The 20,186-nt window shown below is 37.6% G+C and overlaps 2 protein-coding genes across 3 annotated transcripts; both read right to left on the bottom strand.

Moving 5' to 3' along the window:
* Positions 1–11: 11 nt before the first annotated feature.
* Positions 12–6,230, bottom strand: LOC130590325 (uncharacterized). Of its 2 annotated transcripts, none has more exons than XM_057392457.1 (7): positions 6,081–6,230; positions 5,882–5,968; positions 1,431–1,703; positions 1,163–1,310; positions 741–876; positions 433–637; positions 12–305 (listed from the first exon to the last, which is right to left on the bottom strand). In XM_057392457.1, exons 2-7 carry the CDS (start codon positions 5,949–5,951, stop codon positions 202–204), a joined length of 936 nt encoding a protein of 311 aa, XP_057248440.1. In that variant the 5' UTR covers positions 5,952–5,968; positions 6,081–6,230; the 3' UTR covers positions 12–201. The 2 variants fall into 2 exon arrangements, with proteins under 2 accessions (XP_057248440.1, XP_057248439.1); XM_057392456.1 differs by having other exon boundaries at positions 1,431–1,732.
* A 5,427-nt stretch (positions 6,231–11,657) lies between these two features.
* Positions 11,658–12,728, bottom strand: LOC125494659 (uncharacterized). The gene has a single exon (XM_048638340.1). The coding sequence runs from the start codon at positions 12,726–12,728 to the stop codon at positions 11,658–11,660; it is 1,071 nt and encodes a 356-aa protein (XP_048494297.1).
* Between the last annotated feature and the right edge of the window lie 7,458 nt (positions 12,729–20,186).

Genomic DNA, 20,186 nt, shown 5'->3' on the forward strand with positions numbered 1-20,186 from the left:
TGTTACGTTGCTTTTCCAAAAGGAAGATATGTGGTCAATAGATATGTGGTCAATGAGCTCTTGAACTGCAAGGAAGGACGGGAGGCTACACTAAACGATACATAGGCTGCACGTAAGTTTTATCACAGTTAGAAGGGGCACACAGGCCTTTCTACTACAAGTGCAAGATCATAATTTAGACTATCATAACTGCATCAGATTTTAATTATAATTTCGATACGACGACCGCCCAGTAAGGTACCCCGGACCAGGAGGATGATGAACAGAGGATTGACAATAACAACAACCGCGAATATCAGCTTCATCTGAAAAACAAAGAATGTCAAAAATGTGTCAATGATAATACCAAGAGTGACCAGCACATCAATAATACAAATACACAGCATGATTAGACAAATGAAATCAACTTATTCTAAGAAAACATATCCAGACCTGGCAAGGAATCAGATGGCCCCAAGCATTTGCAAAAGTCAGCAAACCAAATAGGGAAACTTATGATCACTTCGGCAAAAAAAGTCAGGACTGGAGCATTAGGATCATTTCTGTCCTTCGCCTTGAAGTTCATATGCAAGACAAAACATATCGACGTAAATGCTTGTCGGACACAGCCAGTCGCCACAAGCTCAAAGTTTGTACCCTAAATTCAGAACAATATATATAAACAAATGACCATATGACAGGAAAGGCAAAAATACAACAAATGGTCACTAATTGCAGGGGAATAGGAACAAGAAACACACCTCTTTTGCATTAAACACGCGTAAGGCTACAGTTGCATACGTTTTGTCTGTAGAGCAAGCATCAAGCTTATCAACTAACTGAATTCCAGGATGCAAGAACCTAGGAATGAACTTTTTTCCGTCTTTGTTTTTTTTTCTTTTTTTTTAAAAAAAAAAAGAAAGGGGGGGGGGGGGTCATCACTCTAGAATTAGCAATTGAATTGATTTCCGAAAAAAGTGCACAATAAAAAGATAATTGACAAATTACCCAAATTAATCCTATTACACAATTGCCACTTAAATTCAGATTATTAACTACAACTCATTCAGCAGAATACAAATGAGCTATATGAATCTAATAAAAAGGAGCAATAACAAATCCAAAATAATTACTAGTATAATATAAAGACTTGGTTCATGATAAAGCGAATGCTTAAACATACCCCTCCTTGATATAATCACGGATCTTTGGGACTACGGAACACAAGAATTCCCAATGATATTCCCCACCTCTTCGGAAGCACATGGGGCTTTCAGGATGATGAATAGCACGAGAACCACAATAGAGGCAACCATGAGTCTCAGGTTTAGCTGCAACAATGTGTAAACAGAATTGCCAATAAAGTTATGACCATGGTGATGACAAATGTAGAGCAAAATAACAATAAACAAAAACTTCTACATTGATCAAGACAGTAGAAGTAACGTTACCTGGTAGTGAGTCGCTTGAGCCCAAGCAGATGACATTCTCGACAGTAAAATCATTGGTATTGGTTTCGATGAGCTCACCAAAAAGAGTCTCTACTGCAGCACTAGGTTCATCTATATCCTTAGCTTTGAAGTTAAAATGCAAAATACGACCCGTTGGAGTGTATGCCACTGCTAAGGGGCCAGTCTCCACAAGCTCGTAGTTCACGTCATCACAGGAGCTTAGTGCAATGGTTGCATACCGCTTCTTACTGGCTTCTGCTCCCTCCTCACTATCTTCATCTCCAGATTTGGACAATAAGTCACTGAGTGAACATGGACAACAAAGAGTTACAACACAAAGTCCAAACAGCATAGCACACATAAGGAGTTGTGAAGGAACAAGAGCCTTGCTCTAGTTCTGCTTGTGAGTGCATAGACATGTAAATAGAGCTGCAAAGTAAAATGCAGCTGAAAGTATGATTTTTTCAAGGAAAACTGAAGATTTTGAAGAACTCAGAGATGGCAGGAAAAGAAGATGAAGGTGGAGCTGCAAGAGCATATCTAAATCCATTGTTCACCAAAAGAGTATGCTCGGGGTTCCCAACAGAATGGGAAAGTTGAAAGGAAGCACTGCCGACTTCATGCTACACTTCCCAAGTTCTTATGAAGAGTATGCATTTTAGCAGCCACTCATTTAATAAATTTGTCGCCTAGTGCAGTGATAGAGCTGAAGACACCATATGAGAGATTAAAGAACAAGAAACCTGGCTATAAGCAACTGAGAGTAATAGGATGCTTTTGTTATGCAAGCAAACATGGAAACAAGGTTGACAAGTATGAAGAGAAGGAGATCAGAAGTAACCTTATAGGATATCCCTATGCTCAAAAGAGATACAAGCTATATGATCTTGAAAAAAGAAGGGTCTCTGTGAGCGGAAATGTGGTATTCAAGGAAGAAATTTTTCCATTGTTAGACTTAAACCCTTCCAAAGAGAAAGATTCCTTGAAACTGACTCTTAACTCTAAGCCTATTTGCAATTTTAATCTTATGCAGGTTTCTAAACCTTATTATCTGCTGCCAGCAAAACAAGAAGAGGAAGATGGGAAAATGATTGAACATGTCCAATATAGAGCATAGATATTGAGAAGAAGCCTAGGAACCAAAAATAAGACAACAAGATGAAAATAATGCAGGTCAACAAGAGACACAACTCTCCCTAGGAGGCTTGAAGATTATGAATTTCATCTCCCACCTAGAAATCTAAAGGAAGTAAAAACTAGAAGTTTCTAGCTTCCATGTGGAGATTTTACCAGGGGTAGTACAACATTACTCACAGTGGCGGAGCCACGTGGTAACAAGGGGTAGCACGTGCTACCCCTGTTTTTTTAAAAAAAAATCAAAAAATCAGAAAAAATCGCAGAAAAAATAAGGAACGCGTTTGACGTTTCATTTGAAAATTTCACTCTCTCTCCTCAAACTCAGTCTCTCTCTCTCTCTCTCCTCAAACTCTCAACTCTCATAGTCTCATTCTCGGAAGTCGGAGTGTCGGACCTCGGTGTTGACGTGCTGTGTCGTCGGTCGTCGCAACATCGAGCCAGTCGCCGGAGTTTTTTGTTCATCAGTCTAGATCGTGGTCTGCTGGTCTCGTCGGAGAAACCGAGTACCGAGGAGGTTCGACCATTCGAGGTAGCCCTAATTCCTAAATGGTAAGTTTATTGAATTATTGTTCTTTGTTTCTTTCTCTTTCTAGCCCTAATTCCTCAAACTCAGTTTTTTGTTTTTTGTTCCGCCGTCCGCGAATTATAAATTTATAATCTAGATCTAGCCCTAAATTTGAATCTCCTCTTAACTTTGATTCTTAAATCTTAATCCCCTCTTAAGTCTTAACTTTCTTAGTTTCTTTCTCTTTCTTCTCGGCTCTCCAGATATAGTTCCGGCGACCGGCGACCGGCGACCGGCGACGGCGACAGTAGCTGTAGCGAAATAGTTGTCAGCCACTGCATTTAGGTAACTTTCTTTCTCTTTCCTCTAAAATTGTTATATGGCAGTCGGCAGATTGTGGAATTTGTTAGTTATATATGGCTGAATTTCAGAATTTGTGGAAATTGTGGTCTGTGGAATTAGTAGTTGGCGGATCTTTTATTGTTAGTTAAGAATTAGGCTGAATTTGTGGTTTGTGGAATTTGATTGTTCATTGTTGTGGAATTTGATTGAATGTTCATTGTTGTGGAATTTGATTGATTTTTCATTGTTGTGGAATTTGGGTTGAAATTTTGATTGTGACTTGTGAGGTTGAATTTTGATTGATTATTGTCGTTTTTTTTTTCATTGTTAGTTAGGCTGAATTTGTGGATATTTGATTGATTGTTGTGAAGTATAATTGTTAATTGGGTTGAATTTGTGGAAATTTTGTAGTGATATATGATATATGAATTTAGTAATTACGAACTTTTTTTTTAGTTTCTAGTAATGTAAAGTTGCGCTACCCCTGGTCTAGAATCCTGGATCCGCCCCTGATTACTCACCAGAACATATATGTTCTTTGAAAAAATGTGGTGCAAGTCAGAGAACCACGCTACAAAGAGGCTCCAGAGCACTCAGGAATCAGGGTGGAGAGAAGCTATGAAGAAGAAGATTAATGTTTTGGAAGCCAATGAGCCTTGGACTCTCACATATCTGCCAGGCATGAAGACCATAGACAGTAAATGGGTTCATAAAACTATTATGAGGCCAGATGGAACCACAGAGAGGTCAAAAACCCACATTAGTTGCAAGAGGTGACGAGCAACTGAAGGGAAAAAACTATGAAGAATTGGAAATTGCGTCGGTTGGACACTAACAATGCATTCCTTCATGGTTATATAGAGGAATAACTTCACATAAGGCCACCTCCAAAGAAGGGAATGTTTGTAAACTTCAAAGAAGCCTATATGCCCTGAAGCATCTAGGCAATGGAATATTCAAATAAGAAAGTTCTTGTTGGAACTTGGAGGGAGGTTTTGAGCAATCAAAAAGAGACTACGATCTCTTTTATCAAAGAAAAGGGACCAAATTCTGCATCATATTAGTCTATGTAGATGATTTGTTAATTAGTGAGAATGAAATTGAATACATTGAAGTGATAAAACATAAGCTTGAAGATGAATTTACACTGAGGGATTTGGGGAAAATAAGGTACTTCTTGGGCTTGGAAGTTGGTAGAAGAGCAGAAGGGATTATGTTAAATTAAAGAAGTATGCCTTGTATCCAGGTCTTAAAGAGTGCAACTAGCAAAAATTCCCTTTCCTAAGGGGATTAAGCTCTCTACAGATCAAGGTGAGATTATGAAATATGCGGAGAAGTATAGGAGATAAATTGGGAGATTGCTTTACTTAAACCTAATTAGACATACTAGGATCCGTAGGTAATCTTTTGTCGTAGAATACACTAAACAGAGTTTTGGCTCTAAAACAAAACACAAGAAAGTTTGAAACTCAATTTGCAAGTTAGTAGTAGTAAGCAAGAGCAATAAAATATCAAAGACAACACTACTAAATATAAATAACTAATTGTAGTTATGACTTATGAGTTTAGTCCATCTATTAATCTATACTATATATTAAAAGGTGGTCTTATCAAATAAACGTTGCCACATGACAATATTCACTATATGTCATTCACTATATATGCGCCACGTAGCTTTGCCACGTCATTTTACAAAATAATTGTTTGCCACTCGATTTGAACATGCGACCTCTTGCAAAGAGAAGTTTGACCTTGCCATCTCAACCAACTTTTTTGAGTTGTTCATAAATCCACATAATGTTACATGTTAGTTTTCATTTAAAATAATTTTTACAAGAGTGGAAAAATACATATCAATTGTGAAAAAGAAAAAAAGTAACACCTGGGGCAACACCAGGGCCAACACACTAGTTATTATCATTACAGCTTGCCGGCTTGTTTACCCTACATAACTGCAAAATACAAAAGTCGGAAAGGTATCTAGGGTTTTCTTTGATACTCAAATTACTGCAAGATTATCCAATTCTCAAAACCCTCATGGCCCGTTTGGTAGTCGTTAATGAATTGCGGTAATGGGAATGATTTTTAAGTGTAATTTTATTAGGGAAGCATCTTTAAAATCTCCATGGGGAGACATTTTTTCTCCATGGGCAAGCAATCTCACCCCTAAACTTGTGTTTTTGTCTACAAGGGGAAGCAATTTCCATTACCACTCATTACCACCTATAAGGTGGTATTGGATGGGAATGAAAATTCAAGAAAGAAAGTGGACACTATATGAGAAATTAGCATTACCATGGGAATGAACAATGATATTCTTCACAAATTAACACACAAATTCATTCCCATTACCACCATTTATAAACAACTACCAAACGGGGCGTGAATGGTGTATTTCTCCGAAATTACTACTATGATCACAAAAAATTCTGGCATAATGAAGTAAATAAGAGAGAAAAATACATACCAAAATTCCTTGTGATCGCGCAAGTATTTAGATTCATCAGCTGACATGTCAAACGCAGGCATGCAGTCATCTTCGCTCAACTCATCTCTTCCAAATAAATCAGGAAACAACAATTAGAATTACTATGACAATTGAAATTTAATCGAAATTTTAGCAACATGCAATTACAATTCACCAAATTGAATACAGCGAAATTCACCTGTAACGGTGAGGCTTCGAGCGCAACCTGCGATTGCGCCAATTCGTCATCACTTCCGTACCCATTGCTTTTTTGCTTAACCCTTTTCCCCCTTCTCGCTCTCTCTTCCTTTTTTTGTAAGCTATATTAATGTTAATACTTCATCCGTCTAGATTTAATAGTAACAATTCATTTTTCACGTTTGTCGAAACATAACTTTGACGGTTAATATGTACTATAATATATATGTAAAAATTATAAAAAGTTATATTACGAAAATATTTAACGACACAAATCTAACAAGATCTCACTTGACTATATTTTTCATTTTTTTTTGATAATTTGGACTTTTTATTAATGAAATCTCAAGAACAGATCAATCTCTACTCAAAGCTGGGTATTCCATCCAAAAGGAGGGAAACTTTCATAGTGTATAACACACCCAGTTAGAAGGAGATCAATTCATTCAAGAGATTGATAAAGCAATCATACATCCACTTTTTCTCTCCATCTTGAGCTCTCATAATGACTGCAACATAAGTCATTATCTCCTATTCTGCTAGCCATTACAAAGTAAACTGAAATACAACCAGCATGAATACATTGCCTTCCACATGAGATTATGCAATAATGGGTCAGATTACTACAATGTAGGAAAGGATCCTCTTCACGTCAGTCTGCATATTTAGAGCCATGCTATGAATTCATCTAGCCTTGTGAGTCCTTGCTTTGCTAGAGAGTCCGCAACAAAATTCGAACGCCTACCTTTGTGAACTATCTGGATGTGAAGATCTTTTTTGAGAGCATTTCTGATGAAGTTTAGGTGATAACACATGTTCCAAGGTCCTCCATGATCACTATTACACCAAAGAACCGCATTGGAAGAATCTGATTCAAGAAGTAGCTTGCGATTTTTTGTGAATTCGCAAGTAATGGAGATTTTAATTGCACGATGTATGGCCAAGATTTCCGCACAATTTATTTCCATGAACGGAATGGGAGAGGAGAATAGACACTAGAAATTACCAAGGTGGTTGCGAAGAACACCTCCTATGGCCGAAGACTTATGGCTTACATTCACCGAAGAATCCACATTCAATTTATATAGTCTATTTCCGGAGGGCTCCATTCACAAGAAGTAGTGATTTGCGGTGTGAGTGATAGGAGAGTGTTTCCATTCCATAGTAAACATTGAGGGTTCCTTTGAATGTCAATGGGGGAGTAAGGAAGTTCTTCACACCAACCTTTAATCCACCACCCTAACCTTAAAAGAATCATGTCTTGAATGCATTTTGAGGGGCTTAACGTGTTTTCAAAAATGCGCGAGTTATGTTCTTTCCATATAGACCAAACAATAATGAAGAAGCAAGCGTGCCATACCTTTTTGAAGAAAGGTCCACCCTATTGTATGTGCCACTGCTCAAAGGCCTTTTTAAGGCTATATGGGAAGACCCACATCACTCCCCACAAGTCATTCCACCACCACCATAATTGTTGCACAAATGGACAATGAAGTAGTAGATGATTCGAGCTCTCAGGTGCATTCATACACATTGGACATGTGTTGTTTTCTGGTGAAATAATGCCTATTTTAGCAAGTTTCTGCCTCGTGTTTATTCTTTCTAGCAAAGCTGTCCATACAAATACTTCAATTCTATGAGGAACCAACCCCTTCCATACTCCGTTGATAGCATCATGATGAGGCACCGGATTTAATTTATCAAGTTCCAGATTGAAAGACTTTGAAGAGAACGAAGTGACCTGAACATGAATAGGCCCATATTAATTTGTCATCACGATCATACGCGAGGCAAACTTGCTGAAGAAGTTCGTCCAGATGCCTTTTTTCTTCCATGTCTCGAGGGAAAAGATCACGTTTCCAAGCAAAAGTCCATATCCAGTTTAGGCCCTCCCAAAAACCATCCTTCTCAATTGTTGCGTTTGGTATAAATTCCAATAAGAAAAGCCTCAGACATTCTTCTTTGAGGGGGCCAGCTCCAAGACACGAATCATGCCAAAAGAGACATGAGGATCCTTTGCTTACACATTTCCTCACACCTTTTAGCGCTATTTCCATAGCTCCGGGATGTTTCAAAATGGCTGAACATATGTGCTTCCAAGGACCTCCATTCAAGGGAGTTTTTAGGTCTTTAATGGTGAAGGAGCGTGGATATTTGTACTTAGCTTTAATCACTTGACACCATAATTGAGAGGATTCTTCAAGAAAGCATCATATCTAAAAGAATGTAATTGCTTGACTATTCTCATTGCCTCAGAATGTTCATATACAAAGATTACAACATAAGTTTAGGCTATAAACTAGGAACTAATTTGACTAACCTAATATAGAAGATTATACAATATTTCTAACTAAATATTTACATAATCTATCACACCCCCGCAGTCGGAATGGGAGGTTGTCGAACACTGAAACTGTCACGAAAATCTTCAAAGAGGACTTGGGGTAGCCCTTTGGTGAAAATGTCGGCGATCTGATATCGAGATGGAACATGAAGGACCCGAACTTAACCACGCGCCACTTTCTCACGAACAAATGAATTTCCAATTCTATATGTTTTGTGCGCTGATGTTGGACAGGATTTCCAGAAAGATAGATGGCACTCACATTATCACAATATACCAAGGTAACTGTATGAACCGGACAATGGAGTTCTAAAAGTAGATTACGAATCCAGCAAGACTCAGAAACAACATTAGCAACCCCCTATATTCAGCTTCTGCACTAGAACGAGAGAGGGTAGGTTGCCGCTTCGAAGACCAAGAAATCAAGTTATCGCCCAAGAAAACACAATAACCCGATGTGGACCGGCGGGTGTCAGGACATCCACCCCAATCAGCATTAGTGTAGACACTAAGCTAGTAACTGAAGAGGGGTAAAGATGTAACCCATGATTAAGTGTGCCCTGAATATACCGAATGATCCGTTTGAGAGCAAGCATGTGTACATCAGTGGGAGCATGCATATGGAGACAAATCTGCTGAACAACATATGATATATCCAGGCGAGTGAAAGTAAGGTACTGTAGAGCACCTGCAAGACTCCGAAAAAGAATGGTTTCTTCATACGGGGCACCAGTAGAGGCACTAACCTTGGGTTTAGTGTCAACAGGAGTCAAGGAAGGCTTACAAGATGACATGCCCGCTCGTTCAATGATAACCTGAGCATATTTCTGCTGGGACAAAAACATCCCTCCTTTGTGACGAGTCACAGCAATGCCCAAAAAATAATTTAAAGGACCTAGATCCTTCATTGCAAACTCCGAGCCAAGAAGAGTCATAATAGAACGGAGAAGAGTATCTGAAAAAGCAGTAAGAATGATATCATCCACATAAAGTAACAAATAAGCTGTCTCACGGCCCTGTCTATAGATGAACAAAGAGTTATCAGATCTGCTGTTAGTGAAACCAATGGTAGAAACATAATCAGCAAACCGTTTATACCAACACCGCGGTGCTTGCTTAAGCCCATATAAGGACTTACGCAATAAACAAACATAATCAGGATGAGACGGGTCGTGATAACCCATGGGCTGATGCATATAGACTGTCTCGTTCAGATCACCATGAAGAAAAGCATTTTTGACGTCCAACTGATGAATGGGCCAATGTTTCGAGAGAGAGAGACTCAAAACAGTGCGAATAGTAGCCGGTTTGACAACCGGGCTGAATGTCTCACCACAATCAATCCCCACCTGCTGAGTTTTGCCATCACCTACAAGACGGGCTTTATGCCGCTCTAAATCACCATTAGCTTTTTCTTTATGAGTAAATATCCACATAGAACGAATCACATTCACATTAGGCGGACGGGGCACCAGGTCCCACGTCTTATTTTTAATAAGAGCATCATATTCATCATCCATAGCCATTTTCCAATTCGGGTCACGAAGAGTGTGTATGGGTTTATGGGGTAAAGGAGACTTCAGAACTGTGGTGTGTAAATTAAGAGAACGTTTGGGCTTGAAAAGACCAAGCTGACTCCTAGTGACCATGCGAGTGTGGGAAACGGGCTGCTGTATGGGATTAGAGGGAGATGTGTTTGTGGGCTGGGGCAAAGGATGAGACGACCCCAAAAGGGACGGACTGGCTGGGGAAGAAGCTGGCTGAGCCAGCAGAGGACGCGACCCAGGAGAAGAAGTGGGGGAAGGTGCGTGAGAAACGCACGGCCCAGGAGAGGTAGCGGGGCCCAGCGAGGGGGAGCTGGGGTTAGAATTGGGCTGGGAAGGGGGTCCTTGAGTAAGGTGATGGACTAAATATGGTGAGAGACCATCATCCAGAAATTCATAAGTGGATTTTGTGGATTTGTGAAGAGTGGAAAAAGGAAAACGACTTTCATCACACACAACATGACGACAAATAATGATTTTATTAGAAGATAAATCAAAACATTTGTAGCCACGATGATTAGGTGGATATCCCAAAAACACACGGTTGTAAGTTGTGAATTGTGGTAGAGGGAAAAAGAGGATAATATAAACACCCAAAAACCAGCAAATGAGAGTAGGATGGTTTCCTGTGGTAGAGGGCTTCCAAGGGAGACTTTTTGTGCAAGAGTTTACTTGGTAAAAAATTAAAAAGATAAGTTGCCATTTGCAATGCATGATGCCAAAAAGAAGGGGGAAGGGAGGAGAGTACGGATGATATTATTAATGGAACGGATTTTTCTTCCGGCCTTACCGTTTTGAGATGATGTGTGTGGACAAGAAAGGCAAAAGGACATTCCATTTTCTTCACAAAATTTTCCGAATTGACCATTATCATATTCCCTCCCATTATCACATTGGACATTTTTAATTGGACAAGCAAATAGAGTTTGAACATGAGCCTTAAAAGCTAAGAATTTGGCATAAATATCGGATTTTCTAGCTAAGGGAAACGTCCATAAATAATTTGTGAAATCATCCAAAAATAAAACATAGTATCGATGTCCCATTGAACTCAAAATAGGAGAGGTCCAGAAATCACTATGAATAATATCAAATGGTAACAAAGTTTCGGAATTAGAAGTAGCAAAAGGCAACTTAATGTGTTTACCAAGAACGCAAGAATGACAAATAGTAGTAGAACTAGGACTATTATATTCAATGCATTTATTGCGTTTAAGAATATTCAAAATAGAAGCACCCGGGTGACCCAAACGAGCATGCCAAAAAGGGTAAGACAAAGCTGCAAAAGTTGATGGAGAATGTGTGGTGTTGGTGAAAGTGGATAATGGATAAAGATCACCCCGACTATCACACCTTATGAGAGGCGTCCCCGTCTGAAAATCCTTCACAGAAAACCCATATGGATCAAATTCAACACTAACAGAATTATCGGTAGTAAACTTACAAACGGAGACTAAGTTTTTAATGAGTTTGGGAGCATGAAGGACATTTTTTAAACATAATGGAGGATGGGGGGCGGACAAAGTAACATGACCATAACCACGAATTGGAATTGAATGACCATTACCGACAATAATACCATTATTATGAATGCTCAAATTAAAATAAGACGAGAGATTACCATTGGTGGACGTCATATGTGAAGTTGCGCCCGTGTCCATGTACCAATTGGGGTCGGGTGGAGTCAACGTCATAGTGTGGAGAGCATTCTCAACATCAGTGGGAACATAAGGAGAAACTGACTGGGCTGCTGCATATGCTTGAGGAGGCTGAGATCCCAAGATCCCAGGAGAGACATACCTCTATTTGGCCCAGAAGTGGGACACGCCCATTGAGAAGTAGGAAATGGGCAGGGTGGGGGAGCCCGCTGTGGCATCCAACCCCACTGCCAAGGAGCAACAGTAGGTGGCCACTGCTGCTGGACCCGAGGACGCAGACTGTGGCCGGAACTACGGCCACCACCACCACGACGGTTGCCACCGCCGCGACCAGAACCACGGCCACCGCCGCCGGTTTTTTTTTTGTTGCCATTTTTATTTATGGAATTATTATTTCGACTTTGATGGGCTTGTCCATGAGAGGAGGAAGAGTCATCAAAGTCTTGAGGGGTTGTAGCCACCATAGCAGTCGGTGCATCATCAGTCATTTCAGCCAAAGCCTTCTCCTCAAGGCATAAGCTTAAACGTGCCTCAGAGAAGGAAGGAAGAGGTTTGCTTTGTCGAAGGAGAGTACCCACGTTTTTGTATGCATCAGTGAGGCCAGTCACCAATTGAAGAACTAGGCGATTGTCAGTTACGGGGGCTCCGACGCTCTTCAGTTGGTCAGCCATCGTTTTTGAACGTTGGCAATAGGCTGACGCAGAAGGAAAATCTCTCATTTTGACATGCGAAAAATTATGTTCGAGGGTAACCACGCAAGAGTTTTTGTTGTCCTGAAAAAGATCTCGAAGGCGATCCCAGGCCTCATTTGCCGTGAGATCTTCAGCAATAATGGTGTGTAGCAAATCAGTGGAGATGGTAGCATACACCCATTGAAGAACCGTGGCGTCTAACGTCGACCACATCTCCTTTTCTTCATCACTAGAAGGTGCTTGTTCCTTCCTAGTAGGCAAGATGTGAGATAGAACACGGTGGGATCGAGCATGAAGCTTAAACAATTCGGCCCAAGCCGAATAATGATCGGTCTCCATTTCAAGAATAATAGGGATATTATTCTTGATGTTTGTGACAGCCAAAGCAGGGTGGAATTTGGAGGCTGCCATGGAGCGAAGCTTCAAAAAAATAGTAATGGAGAAGGTAGAGGAATAGGGCAGCGGAAGAAGAAAGAAGGAAAGAAAGAAACCCTAATATCTGATACCATAAAAGAATGTAATTGCTTGACTATTCTCATTGACTCAGAATGTTCATATACAAAGATTACAACGTAAGTTTAGGCTATAAACTAGGAACTAATTTGACTAACCTAATATAGAAGATTATACAATATTTCTAACTAAATAATTACATAATCTATCAGTATCCATTTAAACAAGAGGGCTAAATTTTTATGTGCCATATTCCCCATGCTAAGAGTTGAAGGAGGCAACCATTGAGGTTAGACCAATTTCTGTATGAATTCTTTAGTCTTCTTTTGATGAAAGGTGGCTTCTTTAGTCTTTATAATTAGGCCTATAATGACTATGACCCCTTTCTACTTTAAACTCCTCAAGTACACATATGAGACGAGAAGACGGAGGAAGAGAGAGCACAGGAGAGGAATAAGCTTTGTTTAGGTGAAAATTGTTATGTGATTCCGTTCTAAACAATTGAAATTATAGTATGGGGGGTCTAGAATTCATGTCATTGCTTTTACGTCCTTCTAAATTTTTTGTTTTGAAATGTTCTACTAATCTCAAGATGGTGACTTGTTAATTTGGCCAAAATTGTAGATTCAATCACTTAAAAAACTAGCTGCCTTGATTACTTGCAGTTTCTGCTATTAACCTTTGAAGACACGTTTTATGTTCAAAAACTATATCTCAACCCCATTATTTGAATTTCGGTGACAAGGAACCATGCGTAAGGGCGTCTACTTCAGTATTTCTCATACTTTCTTATGTATGTTCTATTTCCCTTCCCTTTGAGAAGGAGTTTTTAAATAGGGTGCTCTTTAACCAAATATCCAGTATCACCACTTGATTTATTGTCGTTGGCGTTTATGTAACGACTATCGACAAAAGAAGCATCCCTGCTAAATTTTAAAAATTGCTTCCAGTATGCTCAGAAATCTCTAAGCTATGGGCACTGTTAGTTTGAAATGGTGTGTAAATGTGTTACAGATATGAGCACTGTTAGTTTGAAATGGTTTGTAAATGTGTTGGTATAAAATGGTATGTAAATGTGTAGTAGATTTTTGCTATTAGATCCAAAGACTTGTTACATTGCTTTTCCAAGCGGAAGATATGTGGTCAATGAGCTCTTGAATTGCAAGGAAGGACGGGACTGGAGGCTACACTAAACGATATGTGTTAGAAACACTTTTTTAATACTCTAGCTCATAAAAACAATATTATAGATTTGTTTTGGTCTGAGGTGAAATGTAATATTGCCCAATCGTAATCAATATAGTTAATTTTCTTTGGGTCTTATGTGAAATGTTCTCTGCTACTTATATAATTCATGACTACTTTGAAAAAGAACCAACTGAACCTCTATATATGGAGTTGTTTTATTAGTATTGTTTTTTTTGTTTACATCGAGAAAATGTGCATTAATTAAAAACGAGAATACAACCTAGGCTAATACAATCAAACGAACATAAAACTAAAATGAGCTACAATCGCTCTTACACAACAACTACAAAACCATAAAGAACTTAAACTAGGATAAGACTACTCGATCTGGAGGTCTGAATTGATAGATAATTGTAAGGAAACTCTTCTTCTGGTGGATGACGAACGCCAAAACCTTGTTGAAAGGAGTGGGCAGAAAAGCCTGATTTCATAAGCGGGGCAACCAAGTACCAGCGAGATTAGGATCTCGCAACAGGACCAAAATTAGTGACCTCCTATCACATGGAATTCTGTGGTCATGTTCCCTGAATGAGTCACATTCACATTCCTGTGTGACTTGATACCCTTTTGGAAGGGTATTACTGGCGTCTCCATCACAGAGAAGCGCAAATGAGTTGACGCGCTATAAACCCAATTGACAAATTGGGGAGCCGTCTTCATATATCGTTTTGTCAAGGCAATAATTGAAAAAATCATTACCAAGCGAGTTTGAGATCTAACCAAGGTTAGAGCTCGAAGAACCGTCCGATTAGTAAAATCGGATAAGATAAACCTTGAACATGAAATTAATTTCCACACAAATCCTAACCAACCACAAGAACCATATCCAACCTTTTGAAGATAAAGACTACCTCCAAGTAACAAAAAAACCAAGCAGACTGAATTAACAGACAACGCCATCATACTAGTACAACCAAGAACTCAATAACTAAAACAGAAAAGTAAAGGACGCACTTCGAAGAACCAAAGAAACACTAAGTGAATGGGTTTAGAGCACAACCACCGGAGACAGACTACACAACACTAAGGGGGAGGGGAAAGGATGCCCTGCAAATTAAAATACAGCCTACACAACACTAAGGGGGAAAGGGGAGGGGAAGCCCTACACTATGTCTTTGAACCGGACACCAAACGACGGGGGAGGGGAAGCCCAAAACTGAAAATTAGGGGTAGGGGAAGAGACTTAACCACGAAACAGGGGGGAAGGGGAGGGGAAGCCAAACAAACCGACTCACTATGGGAGGTGGAGACACAATCGCGACGAACACGATGAAGAGAACTTGAAGGGAAGAGGCGTCCAAGAGGCGACGAGGCTGGAGGGACAGTGGCGCCCGAAACGAACCGAATCGACCACAATCGCGACGAAACTATGATAAACCGGACAGAAAACAGAAAAAACCGACTGAGAAAATTAAAAAAACAAAGAAAGAAACACAATGGAACTCGTCGGAGACCCGCCGGAAACTTGCGCGGCGCCGGATCTCCGGCGAGTTCTAGGGTTTGGAGGGTTGAGTGTTTTTGTTTGTAGAGAGAAGGCAGAGAAAATGTGGGAAGAGAGAGAAAGTTCTTTTTTTTACTAGTATTGTTAGTAAAGAGTTAAATGGGTACTCAAAATGTTATTTTTAGCTCAGGATATGTCTAAATGCCATGCTATTTATATTATGGTAGAGCCATAGGTAGTAATGTGGCTAGGTTTCGGATGCATATACAAGTTGTTTTTCTTTAAGGACAAATTTACATAAATAATTTCAACTTTTATTTGTATTTTTAAAATAGTTTCAACTTTAAATTATTTCAGAATAATCAAAATTTTTTAGGGGACCTTTTCAAAATCAGTCGAACTATCACTTTTTGTGCTTATATTCAGTGGTCGTTTGGTTGATCATAGGAATTGAAAATTCCCATGAATTTCAATACACGTGACATAAATTCTTTCGTTATGGGAATCTGATTTTTTTTGTTTAGTAGTGTATAAGGAAAGTGGAAATTCATAGGAATTTCTACTTACCTAGGGGGGAGTAGGCTAGTTAATTTTCACATTTTGTAGGCAATAGAAATTCATGGGAATGTCTACCCTTTCAATTTTTAATTTTCACATCAGTCGAACTATCACTTTTTGTGCTTATATTCAGTGGTCGTTTGGTTGATCATAGGAATTGAAAATTCCCATGAATTTCAATACACGTGACATAAATTCTTTCGTTATGGGAATCTGATTTTTTTGTTAGTAGTGTATAAGGAAAGTGGAAATTCATAGGAATTTCTACTTACCTAGGGGGGAGTAGGCTAGTTAATTTTCACATTTTGTAGGCAATAGAAATTCATGGGAATGTCTACCCTTTCAATTTTTAAAATTTTTTGTCAACCAAACAACTACCCCATTTCACAATTCTTAGAAATTTGAAATTCTCATGATTTTAGTTAGCAACCAAACGACCACTAATTTATTTTAGGTCTACAATACATTAAAAATTTATAGTTTGGATTATTTTGATAAGGTGTCTCTTAAATTTGGAATTATTTGAGCAGAATAGTGAAACTTGAGATTATTCTAGTCAATTTTTCTTTTTTTATTATCTAGAAATAAGGATAGGCTATTTGGTGACTTGTGCTACCAATCTAGCTATTTCTAAATTCTAGCCTTCCGCACTAGATCCAACCACTAGTTTTAGCAAAATTTAGCTAATGGGTGCAAAATGACTTGTTGTAAAAAAAATATTAATATTGGTAATTATTTTTTAAAAAAAGTGATTTTTTTTTATAAAAAGCTGTAAAAAGATCTGGAAGACTTGCCTGTTCCGGAAAGCTAAATATTTTACAATGTTTGAAATTTTTATGGTAATCCTAAATATTTAGTGGTTTAAAATGATTTTATATTTTACAATGTGAGTTCATAATTATTCGGGATTCATTAAAATTTCATCACGACCACTATAGAAATATTCCAAAAGGACAGTATTCCGAAAACCACTACCACTTTCCAATGATCAAGGAAAAAGCCAAATCTGGATTGGTTGATTGCTGTGTGGGGTTTTACATCTACACGATATGTACAGTCCATAAATAAGTCCACTGTAACAAATTAATTCAAATCTAAATAAGTAATTATTATTCCCTTTGTTTTTTTCAAAGAGGCTTCATATTAACTTTTTTTTTTAGATGCTTCATATTAACTTATACATTTATTAATACACAACTTTAAATTTGACCATCAATAATACAAAAATAATATTCGAAAAATATACGTCGAGAATAATTCAACGACTTGTATTTTTAATATTGAATTTCATAAATATTTAAAAACATATGGTCAAAGTAGAGATTGTGAATAGTGCTAAAGTGAATCCGTAGCATCTATCTAAGAACATAGGATTATTATAAGTATCATCATCAATTTAAAAATTTGATGTTTTTTTCTTTTGTTTTTGTTTAATATCTAGTCTATAATACCTGCTCTTTAAGAGAATTACTCAGTCTTCAATTGCAATTGCATTTTTAGGATTGCCCTATTGCATTTTTTTGGTCAAATATTAGGAAATTTGATCATGAAAGCTCAAGATTTGTTCTTTTCACCTTATTTTTAGTCATTATAAGGAAAAACAAAAGAGAGTTCAAATTAGGTCTAATAAGTTTAAATAATTTAGATAAGTTCTAATAAGTAAAAATAAGTTGAAAAGAATAGATGCTTATTGATCTATAAGAAATAATATGATCATGTGAAATCTTGTTAAATTTGTTGCAATATATAATATATATTAAATTAATAAATATCAATATTATATAATTTTTTCACGTAGTTGATTTATGTTGTGTGCTAAGAGTTGGGAACAAGTTCCCTAAAAAAAAAGTTACGGACAAGCAAATATTTTTCTTTACTCCTCAATCATATCTTTGTTACTTCTCCAAAAATTATAATGTGTTCAACTTTTAAAAATTACGGAATAGTAAAGAGTGTTGTCTATATTGTAATATTAACATTGTTGTCCTCGTAGTAGGACCAAAAAAAACATTGTTGTCCTTGGACCTTTAAAAGTGAAAGGGAGTAGTAGTATTTGTGTGCACTCGGCAGCTCTCCCTTGCAAAAAGTTTAGGATTTTACCCAAATTCTCCTAAAACTCTATAATTGTACTCTATAATGGTACAACAAAAAAAAATAAACTTTACTTCCTAAATCACGTATAACCACCTACCGACGGAATAAGTACCCAATCAAGATAAAAATTAGAACATCTACAAAATTAGGGAAGGTTATTCAATTGCTAGCCATTGAAATTGCTTGAATTTAAAACTTTTATTTATTGAAAAATTTGTCAAAAAAATCTTTTAAAATGTTCGTTTTGCAAAAAAAACAACCTTATAAAAGTTCTTTTTATTATTTCAACCTTTAACTTCAACTTCTTTGCAAGATGAAACCTCTGATCTCTTTTTTGGCGTTAACTAGCCACTTCCCGACATTGACCCACATTTAGAACATCATTTAGTAATTTAAAAACTAGAGAAAAATTATAATTTTTGGATCAGAGCTTTTACGAACTTGGATTATATTATATAGAGTTGAGGTATTTGTTGGATTAATAAATCTAGAAGAAAATAAAAAGGTAAATAGGGGAGAAAAAGAGGGAAAAGGTTGAAAGTAACAATCAACGTCGGAAAAGAAGCTAGATGTTTCATTTGGCAAAAGAAATGAAGCTAAAGTTAGTAAGTCACAAGAAAAATTTTATAAGGTTGCTTTTTTTTTTTGACGAGTTGACATTTTATAAGGTTTTTTCTGGCAAATTTACCTTAGTGATATTAACTAATCTTGCCCTTGCATTTTGTTTATGGTAAGGAAATCCTAAAATATGTATTCATTGAACATTTTATAAATAAATACGACAAAGTACAAGAATCTCCAGAATAGCCTACCAAAAAAAGTTTTAAAGAGACCTACAGATTTTTACAAGAATATAACACATCACAAAAGTTAGTTTGCCTACCTATTTTTAGAAGAAATATATATATGTTTATTTTATCTATTTATAAACCAACTTAAATACTTAAGCAACAGTTAAGTTTCAAAAAAGAATTAAATGGTCGAAATTACACATATTATTATTGTAGCCATTGTGAAATTATCACCAATCCAATATCCCACGTCCTATTTACTAAGTAATGCTAGAGTTTCAATTAAAGATATTTTTATATTAGTATTTCATTATCATTAGAACTACATTTTCATTTTAAATCCTATTATTATCCAATGCAAATATGACGAATTTATCTATTATGTTTATAACATTAAGAATATACGGGTGCATGAGCAATGTTAACAACGACTCTTGTTAATAACTATATCTAATTAATATAGCCGTATTACATTAGGGAGGTGTACTATAAATTTTGGGTTTAGAAATTTCTTTTTATGCCTCCAAAAATCCATGTCCACCTCTGTAATTTTCCCTATCTTCTCCATCCTTCTCTGCCAGAAAACATGGAGGAGTATCACATTAATTCTTATAGTGCACCAAATTCTGCTCCAAAGCAGAAGTCCATGTCATTAATATCCAAACCTCCATGTCATCATTTCTCTCAAAATTCACATTGGTGCCAATTTTTATCAACACAATTCACATGGATATAAATACTCATTTTTGCTCCCTCAAACCACTACTCGGTACTCACTCATCACTAAATCATTTCACTCAAATACTCCCCGGAATTTTCCCTACATTCGCCACCTCAAGCCCCTGTTTTCGCACAACTTACATCACCACTCAATCGTAGGCCGTCTAGCATTACGAACGTCCACCGTGGTGCGTACCAGCCGCTACACCAACATCTTCCTCGTCGAACTCTTTCTTTTATCTCCTCTGCTTGTTTGCTCTGCTCTCTTCTCGTCATTGTTTGGTTCGACACACCCAAAATGAATTTGTCGAATCAATCACCGGCTATCCAGCTTCTTCAGGCCATGCTAATAGTTTCAGTCAGATGCTTGCTATATACTTACTGGGCATTTGACGGATCCCGAGAGTGAAGCTTTTCTGGAAGGTTTACCATCTATATTCAACTGGTTTACCCCTTCTCTCTATGCTGTTTTTGTCCCCAGAGCGTTATCCCTCCAGTTTTAAACCAAGGTGACCAAGGTATGAATGATATTAACTCGCTTCTTACTCGAAAAAGAGTGCGGGG

This window comes from Beta vulgaris, chromosome 2 (assembly GCF_026745355.1).
Source record: "Beta vulgaris subsp. vulgaris cultivar EL10 chromosome 2, EL10.2, whole genome shotgun sequence".
Lineage (NCBI taxonomy): Eukaryota > Viridiplantae > Streptophyta > Magnoliopsida > Caryophyllales > Amaranthaceae > Beta > Beta vulgaris.